The 17,796-nt window shown below is 34.3% G+C and overlaps 1 protein-coding gene across 1 annotated transcript in view; it reads left to right on the top strand.

Moving 5' to 3' along the window:
- Positions 1-17,796, top strand: part of LOC147070028 (transmembrane channel-like protein 5) — a 34,092-nt gene that overhangs the window by 15,757 nt on the left and 539 nt on the right. Inside the window, exons 7-13 of the mRNA XM_085949369.1 lie at positions 1,355-1,505; positions 6,834-7,105; positions 7,554-7,671; positions 11,266-11,375; positions 13,651-13,941; positions 14,978-15,136; positions 16,811-16,944. Of these exons, the coding sequence (XP_085805495.1) occupies positions 1,355-1,505; positions 6,834-7,105; positions 7,554-7,671; positions 11,266-11,375; positions 13,651-13,941; positions 14,978-15,136; positions 16,811-16,944 (1,235 nt within the window). The remainder of the gene's footprint in view (positions 1-1,354; positions 1,506-6,833; positions 7,106-7,553; positions 7,672-11,265; positions 11,376-13,650; positions 13,942-14,977; positions 15,137-16,810; positions 16,945-17,796) is intronic.

Raw genomic sequence — 17,796 nt, 5'->3', positions numbered from 1 at the left:
AAGGCTGCTATCGGGCGCAGTTTATCATATTTATGTATTGATGTCATGCCCCCACATCCTGAAGCGGGCCCCCAAACTAGAATGTTTGGCGGCCCCCTTAGCTATCGCTAAGGGTAAAGGCAGTGTGACGCGCTACAGTAGCGTTTTCCATGGTGTAGGCGCTAAAATTATGGTGTATTTGAGCAATTTTTTGTATTTTTAATATGTACATCCATTTGAATTATGGAGTTGTCGAGTTGTTGCACACAGATAAAAATTGGATCGCACAATCAAATATTTTAATTATTAATAATTATTGAACTACAATAGCTTTTTTTACTATTTGAGCAAATTTATGGTCTGTGTTTATCTCACTTATCGGTCGACGCGTCACGCCAAGCCCTTCCTGAGCCCGGGCCCCTAGGCTAGGGCCCTTTCAGCCCCCCCTTATGGGGGCCATGATTGATGTATTATAATTGTTACAATAAGTTAGCCATATAAACTGTCAAAACTGTCAATCTCGCTCTAAAAGTTAACACTGCCAAGAGAGGTGCTGTTAAAAAAAGTACTTATTATTACAATTACAACTAACTTATTGTGACAATTATAATAAGTACCTCAATACATAAATATGATAAACTACCCTCGATAGCGGCCGTTAGCAGCCTTGTGTACAGAATAGATGCGCTGGGCATAGTTTGTTCGAAAACGAGGTCATTTTGATACTTATGCCATTTACACTGACCAGCACAGTCATAGGACAATAATTTTCCATTATGAAAAAATAGAATAGTAGATGTGTTGAATCTCAGAATTGGATTAAATTCTTTGGCAAGCTATTTCGCATTATTTCAGTGTAGAAATACTCCATCTGTTTATTTAACTTAATCTGAAGGTCATCATTAAATTTTTCTTTTGATATGCGTGAATGCCACATGTAACTTTTTTAGATCGGTCGACATATCCAGTTAATATGAATTATGAATGCAACTAGTGGCATTCAAAGTTCAATTATTTTTGACTAGAATAGAAATTGGTTTATTACATGAAAATGTCAAAAAATAAGAAATGCAATATTACTATAGGTACACCCACGATGGCCTGAGCGTCAGCCAATAGCATTGTGGGTCCCAGGTCGAATCCTGAGTCTGGCAAGTACACATTGTTTTTCAATTTTGTATGAGTCAGAGTATGAACAAAGTATGGTTGAGCAAGTGGCTGACATCCATTTTTCGTAAAACCAAAATCTGTTAATATAAACCTCAACTCTGTGGAGGCCCATATGATCTTATTAGAATCGGACATAATTGGGGGGAGACAACAAAAATGTCATACGATAACGATGATACCCAATAAGTTATGTTTTAAATTACAGTATGGCCCGTTCGTATAGAAAAAGCTTCATAGAAACAGCTGGAGGAATGAAGAATGTCTTTGCTCATAAAGTCTTTTGCGGTTGGGATTTCGGGATAGCGTCATCTCATGCGGCAACCCTCAAATCTAAGAGCATTTACAATGAACTAAGAGTAAGTGAATACATTTATAGTATTATCTTGTATGTGATCAAAGAAATTCTACCATGTATTCAAGTTGAAATTGAAACCGGCAAAACGGACTCCCCTGAGGCCATACGCAGACCATGCGGACAGATTCACATATTCACATCATCGTCATCTGTACAGCCCAATATCGTCGTTGAAACTAGAAAATTGTGTAACTCCGTTTTAATCGAAAATTGACTTTGAATGCCATCTAGTGGCCATTGATAATATATATATCCATCTTGCAAATTTGGTAATTCCAGAAAAATTGTAACATTGTTAAATCATGGATGATTCAACTCCAAAACCATATATTTGTATAGGAAACCATAATGTTTTTTGTCTCTCCTGTAAAGTAGTGTTTTTGGAGTTACACAATTTTCTAGTTTCAATGACGATATGCGTTTGTTTGTCTCAAGCTCCTCCTAACACCTTGGCTGTATCAATCAGTGTCGCCAACTATCGTTGACAAAAACATGCGAGACTGGGTACGAAAACAAGCTATTTGGCAGGAAAAAATGCTAGATTTGAATTGAAAAAATGGGTAGCTATAAGTATAAAAATCACACCCCATTTTCCCAAAAACTCATTTCAAAATTGATAAAAAATAATTAATTAATGTAACAACCTACAATAAGACGTCATAATTAGGTAACACCAGAGAGTAGAATCTCTCATAATCGTCAATTCGATGCCACATGCCTAAGCACACATTAAATTATAATATCTGATGCCATTATATCACTATAATGCCAAGAAAGTTCCGACCTACCTTCATTAAATATCTGAATAAATAAACTAAAAATCTAGCTCATTCTCAGAAAATTTAAAGCTGTTAGAAGGCATCAAAAAATGCTAATAAAAATGCCATAAGCTAGATGCATTTTTTTTCAAGCTAGATCTGGCAAGAAAAATGCTAAGTTGGCAATGCTGGTGTCACTTTCCATACAATGCAACCACCACAGTCTATGTGTCGTAACCACCCCTTTAACCCATCTGGTTTATTGAATAGGAGCCTCTTGGATGGTTGGGTGTCTTCCATCCTTGAGACATGGCCAACTCATTATATCAGTGGCGAAGGGTGACTTTTGGAAAGAGGTAGGCTGTGGAGTAGCCACGCTTGTCAGATATATTTACGGGAAATAAGAAGATAACCCAATATTACTTACAATATAACTTTGCTGGTTGCAATAACTTTTCATTATTATATTTTAAATTTCAGTAATCAATATGTAACTGCTTGTTTCCTTAATAAAAAAAAAAAAAAATACTACTGATGAATAGGTACACTAAATCGATGAAATTTCAAAAGCTCAATTAGTTTGATATAATTAGTTTATAAATAAGCAATTAGTTTGAATTATGTATTTTCCTAAACATTTATAAACGTAACATACCTACGCTCAAAATATATTACCTATCATCTTTGAAAATATCCGTGGTTGTGTATAAATTATGTTCCATAACAATTTATAAATAAACCTGCAAAACTAGACATTTAAAAATACTTCTATATTTAAAACACAGACTTTGGTATAAATAACTGATAAATAAAAATCGGGAGATAAATTATTTTATATTTTTAATAACAATCAATATTTATATGTGATTAAATCCCATAGAAATTATTTTTTCAATTCAATTATTTTGAATAAATGTGCCCTAGTGATGTAAGCGCTAACTAAACAACTTATGATTTCGGAATAAAAAACCAGACAGTGATCGACGCCAAGAGACTGAAGTCATACAAAACAGATCTGGAAAAGGCTTCAAATTAATTCATAATATAGTTGAATCCAGGCGGCGCTAGTATGGGTATATGGTTATAAACCTTACTAAATAAAATAAAACTTCTAAATTCTGACGATAGATGACTCTCAATTGGATGTATTTTTCAGTGTATTTATTTATTTTTTAAATTAAACTATTTACTTGAAGATCTATTTTTCTTAGAAGGTAGGCTTTAAATAATCGCCTACTATGGAACCTTCGCCACTGCATTATATAATGAGTATAGTTTGTAGTCGCACCTTCCTCACCACCTTTTGAAGATTCTTCTCAATATCTTCTTTCAAAGATATTATATTCTGAAGACATTTTAACAATGCTACTTAATTCTCTTATTAATATATTTTTCATATTTTGCACAGTGGCAGCTGGTTGTGTCTAGTTATTTTTTGTTTTGTAGTAGACTGATAAAATGCCTAAATACTTTTTGAATAGGTGATAATAATGTTCTTTTTGGTAGAAAAAATGTCTTTAACTCACATATTTAAGTCTAGATTAGGGAATGCAATCCCGTGCCAAAATTTTGATCTGGGGATTTCGGGATTACAATTTTATGATCCTGGGATTGGCATTTTTTTTGATAGTTAATATAAAATTTTATTATAGTCATAAAATGTCTAGTATAATTTATACTATTTAAGACATTTATTGTTAATATTGTGTATGTCAAAGAAATACATAAGTTTAATGGAGTATATAATATTGTAATATAAATAATTATGTGAAAGTAAAACAGTTTTATCTATTTATTTAAGAAAAGATAATAAATACAAATAACATATTTAATTGACAATAAATACAATATGTAGGTATATATAATAAAATTCACAAACTTTCCGAGATTCTAACAATAATTGCTATTCATTCGTGGATGTTTTTGTATTAAATTCAATGAGAAAATTAAAAAAATACATTCATAAAATTCGTGGTAGAAACAAATGCATGCCTGAATATCCGTGACACCGACGATTAGACGCTGTTCGCATGCCAGCACGTCAGTGGCGTATAACTCGTTACTAAATGGATTTATTATTTTTCTGGTGCTGTTACGATTGTGTATGGCAGCAAAAAATGGTTATTTATTATTTGTGAGCATCCGGCAATCCCTCCTGTGACATGTGCAGGTACATACGTAACTAACATAATGATTTTTTACACATACCGATTAATTATTATTGATAAAAAAATCAATCCCGAATGTTTCGGGATTATGTTTACTAATTCCGGGATTCAAAGGTATCTAAAATTGTCCGGGATTAGATTCCTTAGTCTAGATCAGCGATACTCAACCTGCGGCCCTTTAAGCTTTTATGTGCGGCCCGAAACACATTTATTAGTTTTTCTTTTTTCACTATTGTAATTTTTGACGAACAGATATGTATATTATTATTCTGTTTTAGTTTATAATTTTTAAAATCTCAAATGTTTTGTGAAAAACGGGGGATTTCATGATTTTTTTCGTCACACCAGTAGTGATGCGGCCCGCGTTACTTTACAAATATGTATTTGGCCCGAAGAAAAAAAGGTTGAGTATCATTGGTCTAGATCAGTGGTCGGCAAACTCAATAGTCAAAAGAGCCAAATATTAACAATACAACGATTGAGATTTCTTCTGAGAGCCAAATTTCTTAAACTTAAAGTATATATTATAATATGTAGGTACACTGTTTAGTAACTTAATAAACTTTAATTAAAGTTTTAAATCTTAATTAAACTATAAGTACACTGAATAAAACTTGATAATGTTCGTATTTATTGATAAAAATTAAATTGTAAGTAAGGTATCCATACAATTAAATCATGACAAACACTTAATACCCATATCCTTGAAAATTTTGGGGAAGTCAGGTTTGTATGTTGTTGCTTTTAATTTCAGGCACGATTCCAGGTTCTCATCAATAAGACAACTTCTCAATTTACTCTTGATAAGGTTCATGCTTGAAAAAGATTGTTCGCATGAATATGTAGAACCGGAAAGTGAAATTTCGGCAAACGCTAGTTTTTTCAACCGATCATATGAGTCAGGAATACTATTCGAGGTGTTAAAAATCATCATGTCTTCCTTCTCCAGGTCTTTCAAAGCAGACTACTTGTGCTATGAACCATGTTCATATTTATTTTTCTCCAATATGTCCAATCAGCACAGAGACGTTCAAATTTAGAGATCCATAATTCTTTATTTTTAAATCCAGCAATTGCATTTCAAAGTTGCCGATTTCAATATTAAGGGGGAAAAATTAATTCTGTTAGGTACCTCAGCATTAAGAGGTTTTTTTTTTAACAAAGACTGACGTCGCTTTGCTGTTTCTGAATTCCTGAAACCTGCTGAGAAAAGCTTCCCTCTTATTGATAATTGTTGTTTTGAAATAGCAAATGTCAATATCAGAATGATTTTCTTGGCAATGTTTCAGCAGGCTTAGTTAGCAAAGATTCTCTTTCGAAATCTTGAGCAAAAAGGGATAATTTGTTTTTGAATGAAATAACTTCTTCTAACATTGAAAAAAAAATGTGTTTCCTTCCCCCCGCAGTTTACGATTAAGCTGATTTAGATGAGACGCAACGTCCACCATGAAATAAAATTTTTGGATCAACTGATCGTCCGTTATTTCTGGATAGTGAACACCCTTCTTAAGGAGAAATGCTTTGATTTATATTAATAAGGAAGCGAAACATTTTAAAACGTTTCCTCTTGATAACCAACGTACCTTATTATACAGCAGAAGATCTGCGTACTCACTCTCCATTTCAACTAAAAATTCTTTAAATTGGCGACAATTAAGAGCTTTAGCTATAATGGATTTGATAATCTTAATCACAAATTCCGTAACTTTGCAAATTTCTTCTGGAAATGTCTGCTTATAAAGCGCTTCTTGGCGAATGATGCAATGGTAAGCAAGTATCTCGTGATCATTTTTTTTCTTTCAAAATAGTAACACTCTTTTCTTACGCCAGTCATACTTTTCGCCCTGTCTGTTGGAATTGACAGAATTTTATCGAGTAGAATATGACGTTTTTCCATGCACTCAATTGCAGCATTATCCTCTCCACGTGCTTGACCTTTGAGTGGCAATAATCCTAAAAGTTCTTCTTTAAGACCAGTAGATGAAATAAATTGTACAAATTTGTGCTGTATCATTTATGTAACAAGACTCGTCAACTATTATATAACAACTATTGATAAAGCTGAAACCAATTTAAGATCTTTGACTTGCTGGTTGGTTATATTCGAAGACATTTTGACTGTTCTATCTGTCACTATTTTAGTCCGTAGGTGGTCATTTGTGGTAGAATCACACTCAAGGGGACAAAGAGCCACATGTGGCTCGCGAGCCGCAGTTTGCCGACCACTGGTCTAGATAACATACACATAAAGTTATGCTTAAAAAATTACAGGGAGTCAAACTAACTGCCACTGGTTGTGAACATTACATTTGCAATTTGTAATGTTTACGCTTAAAAATAATGAAAATTGAAACTATTGCAAAGATTTGTTCTGTACATGCTAATGTTATACATTTGTTTTAGGAACTTTTAAGTGACTGTCTCAAAAGCCGTGTTGAACGATCGTACATGGCAAAATTTTATCAGCACTTAATCAAGGTAGTGGTAAACGGTTTCGTGTTGGGACTTCTCGGCGTCACAGGCCTCATAATGTGGATTCTGATGGATGAGACGTCCAGCTTTGTGCCGGGCGTGATCACAGCGATACGCGCTTCGGAATACAGAACTATCCTCATGGCCATTATCGTCACACTCATCATGATTATATGCCCGATGATATTTAGCTTTATTGGCAGGTATGTTAGTTTCCGTATTCACATGAGATTAACATATTAACTTGAATTTTTTACTTTCCATGTGGAATTTTAATGTTCATCCTAGAGAATTTACACAATCCAGTCACTGATTAGAAATTGAAGTCAGTCAACAAATCCCCACACATACATACCCCATGTATACTTCTGATTATGAATTCAAATGTACGGGGTTGCTGCTAACTGCTCGGATGAACTCGTCGCTGTAGTCAGATACGAAATGATGATCAGATTCAACAACTTCTATCATAATACTATGACTTTTAAGAACTAACCAACACTACTTGTAAATTGTAGTCTTAGTTCAATGAAAACAAATACGTATGACAAACAAAGTTTAGTGTGAACTATTTATGTAGGATCATAACAGCCTACCTCCACCCTTCGGCACTTCAATGAACTTACTATTGTCTTATTTATTTTATTCCAGATATGAACAGTATAATGACCCGCGTACCTCCGTATTCATCACTTTATTCAGGACATTCATTTTGGAAGTGGTCGTTGTATCAATGCTGTGCATATTTTGGCTACGATCACATAACTACGTAAGTAACCAAAGAACAATGTTAATTAAATTCAAGATTGAATTTCACGCCTGTTCTATACTATCACCCGTAGAGCGTGCGAGAGTGTAGATGCTGCCATAATCAAACATTTATATATAAAAGTTTTAATCTTTCGTTATCCACTATCCAACAATCCAATGATAGCCGTTTAGTAGAGTAAACAAATGTAATCTTATAAATTTGAAACAAGCACGTCATGGGAAGTTCAGTGAGTATCATAACAACCCCAACATGGACCATCCAAACCAACCCGCCACGCACCACACTCGGTCTTAATCAAGCTTATCATGAGGCCCTACGTTTGGTGTGAAGCATCAGCAGTTGTTTACGCCTGGAAATGTCTCAGGGGCAGATACCCAAAACTGACGTCAACACGCTCTCAAGTGAGCTTTAACTGAGCTTCATGAAAAACGTAATTTAATAAAAAGTGCCATGGGAGATAAAGGCACGGAAACCTATATATAAGATACAAAAAACAATACGGACAAACAAAACTATGTGACGATATATTCACATCCGCAATAAGACGCCACAATTTTTTTAATGCAATATAATTAGCTTTCGTGGCGACCAGGTCAGACGGCCCGATGGGTCCAACAGCTGCTTGGACTGACTTGAGCATCTCTTCCATCTCGGAGCATATTCTCAGACATTCCCAGAGAACGTGGCTTGCATCCTGTAGTTCTCTGCCACATGGACATGTTGGCCAGCTAACAAGTCCAAACTCATAGAGCTTGGCAGCGAATTCACCATTGCCTGTCAAAAACTGACTAGTGTAGTGGTCAAGAGTCAATTTGGTTATCTCCAATCGCAATTGTATATTCGGATAGAACAAATATGTGTGCCTGCCCTTAGTAGAAGCATCCCACTTTCGATGCAAGGTCTTCGACTGTGCGTCCAGCGTCATAAGACATATTATCTGCTTCCTCGTGAATACTTTTCCAGTATCAAGGTTTGGAGGCGGGGCATAGTGAAAGTCACCCACAACAGCCTACTCACCTTTGAGGAGCATTGTGGATGCACTGTGTACCTGTATGTGCAGATCAACTGGAAGGATTTCCGCCGGGACAGGGAGCATGTCCGTGGAAGTCATGCGGTAGGCCTTTGTGATAGATAACAGCGCACTGCGCTGCTCACTTAGAAGAATATTCCTAATCCACTATCCAATAATGGAAGTCTATTGACAGAAGTATTAACAGTACCTTAAAATGCAACCTCCCATTTTATAAAGACAACAATCCGATGTGGACCTTGACCACCTTTATGATATTTCTCTACAGCTGCATCCGGGTTTGAATTTCCGAAGACAAGTCATCTCAATGTGGGCCTTTCAATCTGTTTCATTTGTTGTCATATTTGGCTTCGCACGGGGTCGCTTCGTGGTTATATTTATCTTAGATATTTGAAAAATAATAAGAGGTAATTATTTCTTTAATATTAAAATATCTGTGTAATACAATATGGCAATATGAAAATAATTATAATAGGAGTAAAGGTCAAACATAAGAACACTAAATTAAAATCGAATCCAAAATATGAAAACGTTATTAATGTTATAAATATGTAGTAAAAAAAAATCAAAATTGGATGGAACAAACAAACAACAAACTTTGTATGTTATATAATAATAATTTAGAAACCGCACACAACTGACAAAAGTTTCATCGCAATCGGATGAATGGTATAGGAACGCATACGAATAGTAGAAGAAGATGATTTTCTAATTCAGAAACCTTCGTAGGCATGCGCATGACAACTCACCAAAGTTTCATTGCAATCGGATTAATGGTATAGGAACGCATACGAATAGAAGAAGAAGAAGATGGTTGTACTAATTCAAAAACCTTCGCGGGCTTGCGCACAACAACTGGTCAAAATTTCATCACAATCGTATGAATGGCTTAAGAACGCATACAAATAGAAGAAGAAAAAGATGATTGTAGTAATTCAGAAACCTTTGCGGGCAAGGGCACAACAACTCACCAAAGTTTCATTGCAATCGGATGAATGGTATAGGAACGCATACGAATAGAAGAAGAAGAAGATGGTTGTACTAATTCAGAACTCTTCGCGGGCGTGCTCACAACAACTGGTCAAAATTTCATCGCAATCGGATGAATGGTATAAGAACGCATACAAATAGAAGATAGAATAGAAGAAGAAGATGGTTGGACCAATTCAGAAACCTTCGCGGGTGTTGGCACAATTACTGACGAAAAATTTGTTGCAATCGGATGAATGGAATAGAAACGCATACGAATAGAAGAATATAGAATAGAAGAAGAAGAAGAAGAAGATAGTTATACTAATTCAAAAACCATTGCGGGTGTTACCACAACAACTGACGAAGGTTTCATCGCAATCGGATAAATGGTATAGGGACCATACGAATAAAAGAAGATAGAATGAAGAAGAAGAAGAAGAAGATGGTTGTACTAATTCAGAAACCTTCGCGGGTGTAGTCACAATTACTAACGAAAATTTTATTGCAATCGGATGAATGGAATAGAAACGCATACGAATAGAAGAATAAAGAATAGAAGAAGAAGAAGAAGATGGTTGTACTAATTAAAAAACCATTGCGGGTGTTACCACAACAACTGATGAAGGTTTCATTGCAATCGGATGAATGGTATAGGGACCATACGAATAAAAGAAGATAGAATGAAGAAGAAGAAGAAGAAGAAGATAGTTGTACTAATTCAGAAACCTTTGCGGGTGTTGGCACAATTACTGACGAAAATTTTATTGCAATCGGATGAATGGAATAGGAACGCATACGAATAGAAGAATATAGAATAGAAGAAGATGAAGAAGAAGAAGAAGATGGTTGTACTAATTCAAAAACCATTGCGGGTGTTACCACAACAACTGATGAAGGTTTCATCGCAATCGGATGAATGGTATAGGGACCATACGAATAAAAGAAGATAGAATGAAGAAGAAGAAGAAGATGATGATTTTTCTAATTTAGAAACCTTCATGGATGTGCATACAACCACTTGCCAAAATTTCATTGCAATCGGATGAATGGTATAGGAACCATACGAATAAAAGAAGATAGAATGAAGAAGAAGAAGAAGATGATGATTTTTCTAATTCAGAAACCTTTATGGGTGTGCATACAACTACTTACCAAAATTTCATTGCAATCGGATGAATGGTATAGGAACCATACGAATAAAAGAAAATATAATGAAGAAGAAGAAGAAGATGATGATTTTTCTAATTCAGAAACCTTTATGGGTATGCATACAACCACTTACCAAAATTTCATTGCAATCGGATGAATGGTATAGGAACGCATACGGGACAGACACACAGACATACAGACAGACAGACATTCATTTTTATATATTAGTATAGCCTATACTCTTCCCGCAAATGCAAGCAATAAGTTTACAAAGTTTTATCGCAATCGGATGAACGGTATGGCTGCGCATTAAATACGAACAAACAAACACACAAATATTAATTTTTATATATTAGATAGATAATAGTTCTGACAGCAAATAAATTTTCAGTTGGCAACATTGAAGCTAAAAATGTTGTGTTATTAATTTTATTTTTCAGTGCTGGGAAACGTCGCTCGGTCAAGAAGTTTATAGGCTGATTGTGTTTGACTTCATCTTCTCCGTTATTGCAATGCCGTTTTTTGAATTCCTACGATCTCTCATCAGCAGGTATTAATTAATCCTTCAATTGAGTCTATTAGATTGTATCGATTAGAATTATTATAAATCTAACTATGTGCAACATATAAACCGCTGTAAATCTCAGTTTTTTAAACATTCATAATTCAAAATTTGCTTAAATTCAAGTGTTTGGCTATTTTTCAACTCCACAATATTATTGCCATACGAATTACTACCTAATCAAAATCATTTTTAATCTAGTAAAAACTATATTTTTTCTGCTTGGTAATATTGAAATACGTTTACCATAATGTCAACACTCACGATGGCCGCGCGGCTTAAGCGTCAGCCTATAGCGGCGTAGGTCCCAAGTTTGAATCCTGGGTCTAACAAGTACACATATTGTTTTTCAATTTGTGTATGAGTCAGAGTATGGACCTAATAGGTTGAGCAAGTGGCTGACATCCATTTCTTGTAAAAACAAAATCTGTTAATATAAACCTCTACCCTGTGGAGGCCCATATGATCTTATTAGGATTGGACATGGTCAGAAAAAAGAAAAAAAAATGTCATATTCTTAAATGATTGATAAATTAAAACTTACACTACCGAGATTGCTAATCTAAATATTTACAGCATAATAGCGCCTGTACATGTGCATGAATTTACTATCAGCCATTAATAACATGGCAATAAAACTATCATGATAATAGCTTTCTACACACAGAAATGCTAATTTCACACGGTTGCGTGAAGGTTTAACGTGCTACGCGGTGTAGTTCATATTTCTTCCAGCAGGTTCGCTATCGTTCTACTACACATATGCAGATATCGCGCAAGTTACAACTATCGCGTTTTTGATCCATGCCTGCAGTCTAATAATTTGCACGATAATACATGTTTATATTTGCATTTTATTGTTATGGCTGCGATAATACATACTGCTAGCAGTAAATCCACGAACGTCTAAACCAGGGGTTCCCAACCCCACCATGGCGCCCGTGGAACGATTCGTATGTGCCCGCCACTATTCGACAGAGACAGAATTTTCACGCTAGCCTGACACACGCAGAAAACCCGAAGTGATAATAAGCTCTGTCAAGTCATTTAAAGCTAAATTGGATTTGTTGATATCACATCTGCAGATCAATTTTCTCGTGCATTTCCCACATATGAATAAAATGCTAGGTAACAATGAATTAAACGGGTCATTATTTATTAACCATCTTCAAGTGTTAAAAAAACAATTTGAAGAGATATTTTTGCAGTTTACAGATATCGAGCCAATTGTTTCCTTCTGTATCAATCCTTTTACTTGCCAAATAAATGTAATGAAAATGGCCGCATGTATTGCAGATTTTGTTCAAGGTAAGATAGAAGAACTAGAGTTAGAAATTTTGGAGCTTAAGAATGATATTTTGCTTAAATCCTCAATATCAGAGGACTTTTGGAAAACAGTGGACAGAGAAAAGTTCCCATTTTTGAAAAAAGCGGCATATAAAATTGAATCATTTTTCGGTTCGACATATTTATGCGAATCATTGTTTTCAAACATGAACTTAATAAAATCAAGATATAGATCTCGACTCACCGATGAGCATCTTTATGATTGTTTGCTAACAGGATTATCGTCATACTCTCCTAATTATGAGGCACTGGCCAATGGATATGCAATGCCAAAGATCACATTGACATATTGATATTCAATTTTTTTATAAAATGTTTTCTTTGTATTTGTGTTTTTTGTTTACTTTGTTTACGTTTTGTAAATACATTTCTCTGTGTGTATGCAATTTGAATAATAGTTTTATTATTTTGAAACATTTTTGTTTATTATTTATTAATAAATTATGAATATAAGAAAATAAATTATGGGAAAATGAGAAGTTATGGAAGGAGTTTGTCGATTAAAAATAGGTGGTGCCCGCCACCCTACCCATATTTTAGAATGTGCTCTAGAGTACAAAAAGGTTGGGAACCCCTGGTCTAAACTATAACAGATATTTTGATAAAAATTACTTATTTATGAGGTTAGCTTCTTTAATTGAGCAGTTAGTGCAGTCAATAAATAAAATTCTGACTTCAAATTGCTCTTTTGCAACAAATCGTCACTTCCACCCAATATTGATATAATTTGTAATTCGTAATTCTTAATATTTTGAAATTTCGAATTAAAGAATTTTTCTGTACATATCATAGATGTTGGCACATTATAAATTGTATTACCTACTTTAAAAGTGATTATTACCACACAACTGAATTGACTTTATTAATTTAATATACTTAACAAAGGTTGATTTAAAGCCGCTATTCTGCTTTTCAGACGCCAATGGGTAAATCTTGGAGTACCAGAATTCGACATAGCACGCAACACTCTCCTACTGATTTACAATCAAACACTCTTATGGATGGGGCTGTTCTATTCGCCACTGCTATCCGTTATGGTGTCCCTCAAGATGGCACTAATTTTCTACGTGAAGAGGTCCACAATCATGCGTAACTGTCAACCGTCCAGCAAATCATGGAGGGCTTCGCAGACACACACTTTCTTTCTCGTGTTGATATTCCTGTCACTGTTGGGAATACTGCTGACTTTAGGATATATTTTTGTGAGGTTAGTATTAAATTGTTATTAAAAACAAAATATTTTAAAACATTAATAAACACAAAGAAATATCAATATTTTTTCATGAAATGGTAATAATAGATCATTTGAGAACATGAGTTTATTTACAAAATGTTGAAAACAGTTACATAATATTGTAATATATAATGTCTAATGTCAATGTATCTGACCTATATGAAGAAAATTACTTTTTGATGTACTAAAAACAACAAAAATACTGCCCATCGACTGCGAAATTCCCATATATGTAGTTATTTTAACAAAAATGATACAGCCATTTTAGTAATTTCCCGAATCTGCATTGCAGGAATAAACCTGCAATAGCCCGTATCTTGACTCTCAGCTGTCAAGCGTGTTGCATGACGTGTGTTGAATTCAGTTTCAAAATGTCACTTTCGAATTATTTAAAAGGTAAAACAGTAAGTAATATAAGAAATTTGGATGTTTATCTTTATATATAAGTATGTCACATTTTATTGTATGTTATCATTATATTAGGCGTTATGTGCTTTGCTTTACCACTTTTTACGTTATGGGTTATTGGCATGCTATGTAGTAGACACCCACGGTGGCCGCGCAGCTTAAGCGTTGGACTATCACGCCGTGGGTCCCAGGTTCGAATCCTGGATCTGGCAAGTACACATATTGTTTTTCAATTTGTGTGTGAGTCAGGGTATGGACCTAATAGGTTGAGCAAGTGGCTGACATCCATTTCTCGTAAAAAACAAAATCTGTTAATACAAACCTCTACTCTGTGGAGGCCCATATGATCCTATTAGGATCGGACATGGTCGAAAAAAAAAAAGTGTAGTTACAACATGTGTAAACTATTAACAGTCAGATACGGGATATTAAATATTTAGTTTTTTTAGCTTCCTGCACAATTTTTAAAGTCACTTACGGAATATTGATATTAGGCCATCGATATTTAACTTTGAAGCCAAATAATTTGCTATTTTTTATTCCTTGAGCCATGAATGCATGGCTTATATGGATTTATATACCTATATTTGTTTTGTTTCAGTATACGAACTGGCGGCTGTGGTCCTTTTAAGACGTATGAACACGTCTACTTGGCTCTTTTAGAAGGAATCCTGGACATCAAGGAAGGCAATGTCTTCTTCAAAGTGATAATGTACATCACCAAGCCGGGAGTCGTCGCTTTCATCATGATCGGCATGAGGTAACTTTACAATCACATTTATATTGCAGGCGTTAATGATATGTGATGAAATGAAGATGATAATGTTAAATGAGAGGGAAAACACTACAAGATGATTGAAAAAATGTTATAATCTTTTTTATTCTGCTGTCATACATATTAGCACTATATTAGTGGAACAGAAAGCAATGTACCATAGACAACTATACTGCCGTACTAAGCACAGAGGCCGTAACTGACGTATTTAGGTATTTTCATGTTTTTAGATATTTGAATTCTGCAGAGTTTTTGTATAAGATCGGTGAATAAATCCAAGCCGTAACTGCTATAGTTACGGAGAAATCAAGGGTTTTAATAGCCGTATCTACGGAGTTTGAGAAATAAACTCGATTAATACTAAGCGATTTGGTTGTAACTATCATTTACTAAGGCATATTAGCCGTATCTGACATATATATGGCTAATATCAATACATAATAACGATAATAATAATAACATAAATCAAATTTTCAAGGTATGTAAACAAATCTTAAACCAAAATTAACTATTATAAGCAAATAAAATAAATAAAAAGTTCCCCAGTATTAGCAGGAAAAGTAAAATAATATGAAAGCTCAGATCTCCCACTTGCCTAAAATGCAGATACGGCCTCTGTGCTTAGTACGGCAGTATACAACATCAAACCACTAAAAAACCTAAAGAATAATACAGAGACCTTATAATAATAAAACAATACAATATTTTGTAGCTTTATTTACAACACTTCAACTTTTTTATAACTGTATTTCTCGATAATGTCCTTATTATATTATTAATAATATTAATACTTTCGACCGAAGGTACTTGATGGAATTTGAATTTAAATTCTAATGGATTCAAGCTCAGAAGATGCCGAAAGGCGAAACCTGGGTCGCGAGAAACGACTTAAATGGAATAATACAGAGCTTGAATCCATTAGAATTTTAATGTCTTTATTAGTTTAAGTGTATAGTAAAACCTCCTTAATACGAATTCCACGGGACCGAATATCGAAAAAAAATTCGAATTACTAAATATGAAATGTATGGGGGGGGAAATACTAAAATTTTGAAAAAAAAAAATGATTTTCATTAAAAATTTTTGTTTACAATCATAGACATGCCTAACTAATTTCCGATACAATTCTTTCAACTTAAAATCTGTGCAAATACTATGCGTCATTAATCCATTAATTGAAGTTACCAAGTAATATAGGTAGGTAGGTATTTACCACCATGTGTTGAGCTAGAATTTAAAAAAAACACGAAATATTTTTAATTTTTCCAATTTGTCATCACAATTGTTTGGCATTGGTTCTCTAGTAAAACTATGTGAAAATCCAATACACAATCAAATACCTACAGCCTGGAAACACGACATGTTATTGTTTTTCCTTTGAGTGGAGTGCAGTTTTGCCACTGATATGTCAGGATTATTTTTATTACCTTCATAAAAAAAGCAATTTATGTTTTAAAAAAAAGGTCTGTCACAATTTTCAATGACTGACTCATGAAATAGTGTACTTAATTATGATTTATTGAATATTTTTATATGCCAAATTTAATTTTATGGCAAATTTCGAATTGGCTGTGTTCTAATTAATGAGGTTTTACTGTAACTGTATTTCTCGATAATGTCTTTATTAGTATAAGTATATTATTTGTACTCTCATTTCAGTGTTGCGGCATACTATCTCCGTGCCAAGTCGTTAGCCCAAAAAGAGCTGGTGGAGAGGTTACGTCACATGCTCGTACTGGAGTCCAAGGATAAAGAGTATCTGTTAAACGCTATCGCCAATGTCAGTGATGGACGTAAGTGTACTGTTGGCCTAATATCTGTATTAGGGATATTATATATTATTACTGCTAATATATTATTATTACTGCCTAATATATTATTACTGCTAATTTAGATACCACGTTGCAATGGCCAACACTTCTTTTTCAATTTCATATTATTAGGACACTAGCAGGAAATACAATTGGCATCCTATATAATATCCAGACCAGTGATGAGCAACGTTTTTTGAACTGTGGCTTCCTTTTGAGTCTAACATTTATATGTAATGGTCAAATTACACAATTTATTTTAAAATTACAAAATTTTTTCTTAATAATCCGCCGCTCGATTATCCGACAACTACTATAATCCGCCGTTATTTTTACTAGTTGAAAGCACAAAATCAAGCTCTATAATTTGCCGGCATTCGATTGTCAAATTCAGTAGTCCGCTGCGTACAAGTATACAACGCAGATGAGACAGATTTATTTTGGAAACTTCTCCTTCGTATAACGCGAATACGTTCATCGTGAAGAAAGTAATGTACCAGGGAGGAATGTGCCCAAGGACCGCATCACATTTATGCCGTGCTCCAATGCAACCGGGACATACAAACTGAAGCTTTTGGTCATAGGGAAAGCCAGGAATCCTAAGCCATTCAAGAATAACTGCCTCACTGAACTTAGTTAATAAACTTAGTTTATAAATACGTATAATTTAGTAAACACGTGATTTTGATTATAAATATAACCGTAATTTGCTAGTACAAATTTCTCAAAAAAACATTTTTTACGAAATACCTGTTTTAATTTTAACTATATTTTGTGTGTAGGTATATGCACTTTAATCCTCCGCTTTCACTAATTGGACAGTTGTCTGGTTTT

This window comes from Rhyacophila brunnea, unplaced genomic scaffold (genome assembly GCF_057557595.1).
Source record: "Rhyacophila brunnea isolate RB1 unplaced genomic scaffold, BYU_Rbru_1.0 scaffold_22, whole genome shotgun sequence".
Taxonomy (NCBI): domain Eukaryota; kingdom Metazoa; phylum Arthropoda; class Insecta; order Trichoptera; family Rhyacophilidae; genus Rhyacophila; species Rhyacophila brunnea.
This window is presented reverse-complemented; position numbering and strand designations above follow the sequence as displayed.